This window comes from Hydra viridissima, unplaced genomic scaffold (genome assembly GCF_058129835.1).
Source record: "Hydra viridissima isolate aposymbiotic clone 2 unplaced genomic scaffold, HvirCarnegie_v1 scaffold_9, whole genome shotgun sequence".
Classification (NCBI taxonomy): Eukaryota; Metazoa; Cnidaria; class Hydrozoa; order Anthoathecata; family Hydridae; genus Hydra; species Hydra viridissima.
The window spans coordinates 5744661-5754183 of record NW_028324308.1 but is presented as its reverse complement, the minus strand read 5'-3'; the positions used below and the strand labels follow the sequence as shown (position 1 = coordinate 5754183).

At 37.2% G+C, this 9523-nt stretch overlaps 1 protein-coding gene across 1 annotated transcript; it reads right to left on the bottom strand.

Moving 5' to 3' along the window:
* Positions 1-5869: 5869 nt before the first annotated feature.
* On the bottom strand, positions 5870-9295 carry LOC149883727 (uncharacterized). Its single transcript, XM_090097692.1, has 2 exons — positions 8753-9295; positions 5870-8632 (listed from the first exon to the last, which is right to left on the bottom strand). The coding sequence occupies exon 2, from the start codon at positions 8474-8476 to the stop codon at positions 6695-6697; it is 1782 nt and encodes a 593-aa protein (XP_089953818.1). The 5' UTR covers positions 8477-8632; positions 8753-9295; the 3' UTR covers positions 5870-6694.
* Between the last annotated feature and the right edge of the window lie 228 nt (positions 9296-9523).

Genomic DNA, 9523 nt, shown 5'->3' with positions numbered 1-9523 from the left:
AACAATCCGGAAATCAGCGTCAACGTTTTCGGGTGTGAAAATAAATCCATCTACCCTTTGCTCATATCGAAATGCTTGAACAGAAAGCATGAAATCGATTTGCTGCTCATTTCAGACGAAAAAACGAACTATTATTGTCTGATCAAAAATCTGAGTCGACTCATCTCCTCCCAAGCATCCAAAAAAAACGTGAAAAAATATTTTTGCAGAAACTGCTTGCAGGGGATGAAAAGCGAGGAAGATCTTTCAAAGCATTCAACCTATTGCAGAGAGCACAGCGCGGTTCGAATGGATCTTCCTCCAAAAAATTCGTTCATGAAATTTGAGCACATAGAAAGGTCGATGAGGGTCCCATTTGTGGTTTATGCGGATTTTGAAAGTTTTGTCAAACCGATGGACTCGTTCGAACAAAACCAGTCGTGCACCAAAAAGTTTCAAAGACACGTCCCGAGTTCCTTTTCCTTTTACATCAAATGTTTTGACGAAACCGTTTATGACGGCGAACCATCCATTTCCGAATCGTCGAACGAGAACCAAGACGCGGCCCAATTTTTTGTTGAAAGTTTGGAAAAAGAAATAAAAGAAGTCTTTGAAAAAATCGAGAAAAAAAATATGGTTCTCACAAAGGAAGACGAAAATAATTTTAAAGCCGCGACAGTTTGTCACATCTGCAAAGAAAAAATTCTCGATACAGAAAAAGTGCGCGACCACTGTCATTTTACTGGAAAATATCGAGGAGCCGCGCACAACGAATGCAATCTCAAATACAAAATCCCAAAATTCGTTCCGGTCGTTTTTCACAATCTGTCAGGTTACGACAGCCATTTGTTTATCAAAAAATTGGGTGGAGAAATAACCTGCATTCCATGCAACGAGGAAAAGTACATCAGCTTCTCGAAAAAAATCAAAGTGGGAGAGTACACTGGGAAAGACGGAAAACCGAAAGACAAAAAAAATTGAATTGAGGTTCATCGACAGTTTTAAATTCCTTTCCTTCAGTTTGGACACTTTGTCAAAAAATTTAATTTCCAGAGCAGTTCAAAAACCTCGCAAAATATTTTGAAGGAGAAAAATTCGATTTGTTGCGCAAAAAAGGAGTTTATCCATATGATTGGATGGACACGTTCGATAAATTTCATGAAACGCAATTGCCACCAAAAGAAGCGTTTTTCTCAAAACTCAACCATGATGAAATAAGCGACGAAGATTACGCGCATGCGCAAACGGTTTGGAACGCGTTTAAATGCAAAACGTTCAGAGAATATCACGATTTGTACAACGTGTCGGACGTTTTGATTCTGTCAGATGTCTTTGAAAATTTCAGAGACGTTTGCATGAAAAATTACAGGCTCGACCCCGCCTGGTATTACACGTCACCAGGGTTGGCCTGGGACGCCTGTTTAAAAAAAAACAAAAATAAAATTGGAATTGTTGAGTGACCCAGACATGATTCGAATGGTGCAAAAAGGAACCCGCGTAGGAATCAGCATGATTTCAAACCGACATGGAAAATCAAACAACAAATACATGGGCGACTCGCACGATCCAAACCAGCCATCCAAATTTATTCAATACTTGGACGCAAACAACCTGTATGGATGGGCCATGTGCAAACCTCTTCCCACCAACGGTTTTGAAAGGATGACAGAAGACGAACTGTCTGATTGGAAATCGATTCCGTGCATTTTGGAGGTTGATTTGGATTATCCGGAAAGCCTTCACGACGAGCACAAAGATTACCCTCTTGCTCCTGAGAGAATGAAAATTGAAAAAGTGGACAAGCTCGTTCCAAATTTAAATGACAAAAAAAATTACGTCCTCCACTGTGAAAACCTGAAACTGTACGAACGATTGGGAATGAAAATTTCAAAGGTGCACAGAGGCATCAAATTTGAGCAACGGGATTGGATGAAACCGTACATTGACCTCAACACCGATTTGAGAACAAAAGCCACCAGCGAATTTGAGAAGGAATTTTTCAAGCTGATGAACAATTCGGTGTTTGGAAAAACAATGGAAAACATTGAAAAGCGAGTGGACGTTAGATTGGCCACAAAAAGGGAAAAAGCCGTGAAATTGTCCTCCAAACCCAATTACGAACGACACACGATTTTCGATGAAAACTTGATCGCCGTTCACATGAAAAGAACAAAGCTTTTTTTCAACAAACCGATTTATTTGGGGATGTCCATCTTGGATTTGAGCAAGACTTTGATGTTTGAGTTCCATTACGATTACATCAGAAAAAAATATCCCGGCAAAGCAAAGCTGTTGATGACGGACACGGACTCGCTGGTTTACGAAATCGAAACAGACGATTTTTACAAAGACATTGCCGACGATGCTGAAAACAAATTCGACACGAGCGAATTTGAAAAAGACCATCCAGCCATTCAAAGCGTTGGGTTCAAAGTTGGCTTAAACAAAAAGGTCATTGGAATGTTTAAAGACGAAGCCGGAGGAAAACAGATTGAAGAGTTTGTCGGTCTCAGGTCAAAATTGTACTCTTACAAAATACATGAAAAAGACCAAGAAAAAAAACACAAAAAATGCAAAGGTGTCAAATCAAATGTCGTCGAAAAATACATCACCCACGACGATTACAAAAAATGTCTCGAAACCAAAAAAGAACAGTTGAACAAAATGAACGTTATCCGATCACGTTTGCACGACATTTACACTGAAGAAATCAACAAAGTCTCTCTCAGCGCCGCTGAAGACAAAAGGATCATTTTGGAAGATGGCATCCACACGTTGGCTTATGGACATTACAAAATAAGATCTGCTCCTGAAGATCCAAAACCATGCTTCAACTTGATTGATTACGACAAATATTTCGGTCCAGAACCCGAGACAGAGGATTTAAAAAATTAACAAAAAAGGAACAAAAGGTAAGTGACAAAAAATGAGGGAACAAAAGGTAAGTGACAAAAAATGAGGGAACAAATTTAAAAAAATTAACAAAAAAATGAACAACAAAATGATCAATGTGGAAGGAATTATTTTGCCGAACGAGGCTTTGACCAATTTTCAATTGCTTGAAGCAGTAAAAAAACTGAAAATAAAAAACTTTCGGGGAGTTTTTTTCAGAGACACATTGCCGAAAAAACCGAGAAAAAAAAGAATGCGGCATTGTCAACACTGGGGATTCGAACACAGAAGGGTTTCATTGGGTGTGCTGGTACAAAGACGGAGACGCAAAGTTCAGCTTTGACTCTTATGCTCAGCCCCCTCTCGTCGAGCTCGTCGACTATTTGAAAAGCCCAGTCTTTTACAACAGCGAAAGGGTTCAATTTGGAAACACGTCTTATTGTGGTCACTTGTGTCTTTACGTCTTGAAAAAATGTGAAGAAGGAAACAGCTTTCAAGACGTTGTCAACACCCTTTGGTGAAGGCAATATAAAAAATTTTTCGTCCGTTTAAAAAAATGATTGACAAATTCAACAGAAACGAATTCAGCGTTTACTTCGACAACCTTGCAGCAGACTCAGCAAGCAACGTTTATATTAAAACTAACGGATCAAGCACCATCACTGCAGATTTGGATTTCAATTCGAACAAAATCATCAACCTGGCAGAACCGACCAACTCACACGACGCCGCCACAAAAAATTATGTTGACACGCATTCTGGTGGAGGAACTGGTACGGTGATTGGAGTTGCAGACTTGGATTTGAATTTTCACAAGGCGATCAATGTGAACGAACCGACAGCTCTTCATGACGCCGCGACAAAAAATTACGTCGACGTCAGCTCGAGCATGAATATTAAAGTGGACGGATCGAGCACCATCACTGGAGCTTTGGATTTAAATAACCACAAATTACTCAATGTTCTTGATCCAACCACTTCTCACGACGCGGCAACAAAAGGGTACGTTGACACAAAAGTGGCCTATTCCAATATTTTATACACAGACGTCAACATGACACAACACAAGTTGACCAATATGGCGGAACCCGTTTCCGCTTCGGATTCAGCCACCAAACATTATGTCGACACACATGCATCAACTACTGTGGGAACAGCTGACTTGGATTTAAATTCTCACAAATTGATCAACGTGCTCGACCCGTCAAGCGCACAAGACGGAGCCACAAAAAGTTACGTCGACTTGTTGTTGCAAAAATCGAGTTTGACCAGTGTCGTTCCAAGCTCGAGCTTCACCAGTTTGGGTTTTAAGTCACAGACCGTGGCAGCGCTAACCACTTCTCCCTTGTTTTCTTTTTCCGGAAAATCTGGAGTGCTGAGAAGGCTGTGGCTGGCTTTATACAGCGCCTCTGGCACAAATATTCCCGGTCAAGTTTTTATTCGAATCTTTACTGACGGCGAAATCAATGTGGGGAATTATGCAGAAACCACGGAAGGAATCGGCGTGGACGCAACTGATCTCGCCACCGATTTGCTTTTTTCACCATTGGGAGGACCATATTACGCCAACTCTTTGCAAGGATGCAACGTTTTCAACACCACTTCCTTGGGAGGATATTTCACGTTGGACATGCCTTTCAGAAACGACGTCTCCATCCAACTTGTAAACAAAAATGCTACAGCCATCACGTATTGGATTCAACCCTTCATTTCCACTCTTGCTTCCATTCCAGCCACCATCCCTCTTTTCAAACTTTACTGCAGCACATTCCGATATTTAAACACCACTTATGGCAGCGAATACGTTTTGATGAACACCAACGGAAAAGGAAATGGCGTGTCATTGAAATACATCAAAATGCACATCATCGGCGCTTCTGAAAACTGGTGGGAATCTCGAGTCAGAATGTATGACGGAAATGTGCCTCCTAGAAACGGAACCGTTCTCACTCCTTGGACTCCATACAACATCAAAAATTACACCTACTTTCCCGGATATGACGGTGACAGCACATGCTTCTTTGCCTCCTCCGGATTAGAAGATTTTTATTTGTCGTCATGGAACGGTGCAAATTTAACTTCCTTTAACAACAAATCCACAGGCCTTCTTTACCAATCCACCGCATCCATCGGATCCACCACCACCATCTCCTTTTACAGAAATTTCGGAGAAGCTGATTCCATGCCCAGCGTTTCATCCGGAAGAAGACTCGTCGTCACTCTCAACTCCGGCGACGCGCAAGTCGGTCAATCCGGAAGCTTTTACCTTTTGCTCGGACAGGTGTTTTATTACGCCTAATTTTTTCGCGAACGATTTCAACACCTTTACAAAAATTGAAAACTTTTTTTTCATTACGCATTTTCACGTCATGAAAAATGTTTTTGACCTCCCTTTTTTTATGGGACAATCATCAAAAAAATTCACAACGGGCATCAAAAAATTTTCACCCCTCAATCATCAAAAAAATTCACAACGGGCATCAAAAATGGGTTTGTCCCCGAACCCGCCTTTTATAGTTGTAACAACAGTGTTGTTTGTGTTTAAATCCGTTTTTCAGTTAACGACAAATGTATATTAAAAACCGCTTGTTTAAATTATGACAATAATTGTTTTCTAACACCCTACAAACACACCTTTAAAAACTAAAAATATTTTAAAAATCTTTTTGGTTCATATTAGCAATACATTAATTAAAGTTTTGTGCCCAATATCCCTTTCAAGTATTTGTTGTCCTAACTACTTAAGTTAATACTTTTAACGATAAAATTTGATAAATTCAAGTCCAAATAAGATAGAATCCGTAATACCTGAAGTTTTTATATTTTGCATATAATGTTTTTATGGTCTAATGAAGGTACTCCAGCTTGAAGTAATTTCATTTTCCAAAAAAAGTTGAAAATCACTGGTGTCTAACGGTGAACGGTCTAATGTGTTTATTCCGTATGATCTATTAGTTAGACAAAGTGAACACACACAGCCTAAAGGTTGCTTTTGTTATGTTTTTTTTTTTCTTTTTTATAATAGTTCCGGTTTAATTCGGTTAATTATTTTGCTTGAAGTTGCTTACAAGTCTTATTGGTCTCAATCAACACATTTTACCATACAACCAGAGAAACATCCAAATTCAAACTAGAAATGGATTTTGCAATAACCAGACATCTCCGTGATGTATAAACAGCTGCTTCTGTGAAATTTGTGCCGTCATGAATCTAGATATCACCAAGTTGATAACGAAGAGATTTCAAAGCATCAAATACGTTTCTATTATTGTGCCGTTTTTATGGAAAGGGCGAATGAGTAAAATACAGTCGTACAATAGTAGGGTCATTTCTAACATCAATTTCACAAAGCGGGGTCGCACAGTGCCTCACAGCTACGGAAAAACGGCAAAAACCATCAAATCAGTGTTTCTGAATGGAGTTCAACCTTTTTTGGCTCTAAATATATTAAAATTTAATCAGTAACCCAACCCGAAAGTCAGAAAGTAATTTTGCACACTTTTTTCAAAATATTTTTGCAAATTTGCAAATTCTGAATTTTTTTCCCACTTTCTCAACATGCTATTCTGTCGTTTTTTATTGTACTTATAGAGACAAATTCATAAATATATATATAGTTTATTTACATAAAAAGTGACAAATTTTCATTGTTTTTAAACACTCTACATACAATCCTTTAATAACAGCTGATTTTGTCAGTAAACAGTGAAAACAATAAAGATTACATTATTCAGAAACAAATATCTACAATTTCTGTATGTTGTAACATATAACATATATAACATGTAACAATATAATTTAGATTTAAACAAAAAAACTAAACTTAGTGTTTCAGCAAGTTAAGAACTTGTTCAGACAAGGGGTTTCCATTGGAAGATTTGTGTTTTATGAAGTTGATCGACGAGATTTCTGGATCAGTTCTGATCAGCAAATATTGAAATTGATTTTTCATTACATTGAGTCTGGAAATTTTGCATGAATGGTTTAACCTAGCATGTCTTATCACTTTATTTTGGGCCTCCTGAGCCTCCTCAGAATAATAACCAATGGGTAGTTCTAGATTTTCAGCAATTGCAGGTCCATGAACTAGAAGTTTGTGAAGAGTTGGAGGCATTCTGTACCAATCATAGTTATTAACTATAAAGGCTAGAGTCTCATTGCAGGATTGGCTAAATCTATCAATATCTAGGTCATACCCTGAACAAACAGCTTGAAGAACTGTCCTCACCCGGAGAATCAACTCAACCTGAACTCCTGTTATGTCAGCAAAAGCCTCACCATGCATGAATGCTCTTCGGGCAGTATTACCATCATTTGTATTCCCAAATCCAGTTTTTGGAACATCTACCAGTAAACTAAGTTCTGCTCTAAACCTATCTTGAATAGTTTTTTTTCTAGCTTGAACAAGTACCTTATCTTCGGCTAACCTGACATCTGTCCTTGGAATAGTCATCTCCAGTCTGTAGCCTAAATGAAGTATGTATTCAAAACATTTAATCCAACAATGCAATGATGATAAACCAAGGGACATAGCATCATCATTCACAGGTTTAATTTTAACTAGATCTAGCTTGTTCATTTCTGATGGTTTCGCACCACAAATATTGCAGCTTGCAGATGATTTTGTGTTGGTTAAGGCATTAACCACTTTGCCATCAAACATGGTTAGTTCAACATGAGATTTTATATTGATACTGACTTTTCTTCCATCCGCAAGTGTAATAATCTCAACATAATCTTCCAAATCAGCCATCTGATCACGAATGTGTTTTTCTTCTGACTTGCTAAGTTCTGTGATTTCTTTTTTGTATTGAAGACGAAGAGGTCTGCAAAAATGAGAACTATTTGGTTTCTTATTCTCCCAAATTGTTTTACTTTCTACACTTAACTTAAGAGGTACAATTGCAGTTTGGAAAAGGGATTCTTCATTTTTTTTAGCTTCCTCAATGTCTGTGTTATCATACCTTTGTTTATACAAACTTTGGCTTGATGCACCATCAAACCCTGCTTTTAGAATAAAACTACCATTGAGCACATTTTGATCTGTATCCAGAGTTTTTAAATTGTCTTCACTTAATACAATAACTTTTTTAAGAGTATGATTTACCATGGACTGTAATTTACTTTCAGCAGAAGTTTCAGTTACAACAAGGTCCTCTGGATAACAATTACTTTTTTCCTTGAATAGAGCATGTAATGTTGGATAAATATTGGCATTGTGTTTGATTGAGGAGTTTCTTATCATTTGATACTGATCATCACTGAGATCACAATTAACTTTTAATGAAAGTGCTTCTTTCTCACTCATCATTACCGGTTCCTTGCTGTCCATACTTTTTCTGATTTCAGATGCTTTCTGAATAGACTCTTTAACCACATAAACAAAGTCTTGTAAGTCACCTGATGATTTTGCACTTTTAACAGCAGCCAGAGCTAAAACCTCTGGATCATGCGCAGATAATCCAACAACTCTTGTTCGCTTACTTCTCTCTCCTAGATCTTTCCAATCTTTCTTTGGTCGCCCTCCACTGAACTCTTTTCTGCTTACATTGTCAGCTTTCATAACAATTTGAATTTCGGTTTGCAACCATTTCTTTTCTTTCATTAACAGCCTGTCATATGTTTTGTTTACTGCAATCCACTTAGCTTTCAATTTTATCACCAAAATTCGGATTTTTTCTGTTAATTTTTCACTATGCACTTTTTCACCATCCAAACCTTCTGATGTCAAAATTTCCTCATAAAGGAGGCTCACAATATCCTTGTTAGTTATACAAATTTCTCTTACTTTGGGAATCAAGTCTATTATTTTCATTTTGAGATGTAATCACAAAGGCACATATTACTAACTAATTTTTTGGATTTTTAAAAAACTTTTTGCGGATTTCTTATTAATTGCAAAAAACTTTAAAATTCAATTTCTCAAAAACGTGCTACTTTGGGGCGGTTTTTTTTTTCCGGGCATTCCTGTATATATTCAAGATACTTCCCCATCAAAATTCAGGGTGGACAAGTGTGGACATTTTTAGAAAAAGTAAATATTGTGAATATTATTTTCTGAAAATTTTTAATTTTTTCACAAATTGTGAAATTCGAACATTAATTTTTGGTGTCGATGAAAGTCCAATGTCAGTTACTTACCGGATGATATAATATATATATGATGTTCACCGAAAAAATGAAAGAAAAATTTTTAAAAATGACCATTTTGTGACAATTTTAAGATCTACTTGAAAACTCTAAAATTTCTAGTGAATTTTTGCCCACAAACAACCTGCATATAACAAGCTCACAAAAAGAGTAAAAATTTACAAAATCATAAAAAATGGGTTTACCTTGTTCAGTATGCTTATAACAATCAAGATAAAGTTAAAAAACATCAAAATAAATTTAAAAAATTAATAGGGTTTTTGCCGTTTTTTCGTATCTGTGAGGCACTGTGGGAGGTACATATTTCATAACAGTACAACAAGTGATTTAAAAGTTGAATATTTCAAGAGCTAAGCTTTTGCTGTCACTTGATAACCCAGCTGTTGAGATAAGTCTTGATACAACCTATTCTTGTCTAAATTGTGGCTTTCTATTGGATGAGCCCTCTGCTGAGATATTTGACAATCTACCAGATCTTGAATCTTTTATTTCTCTCGATATA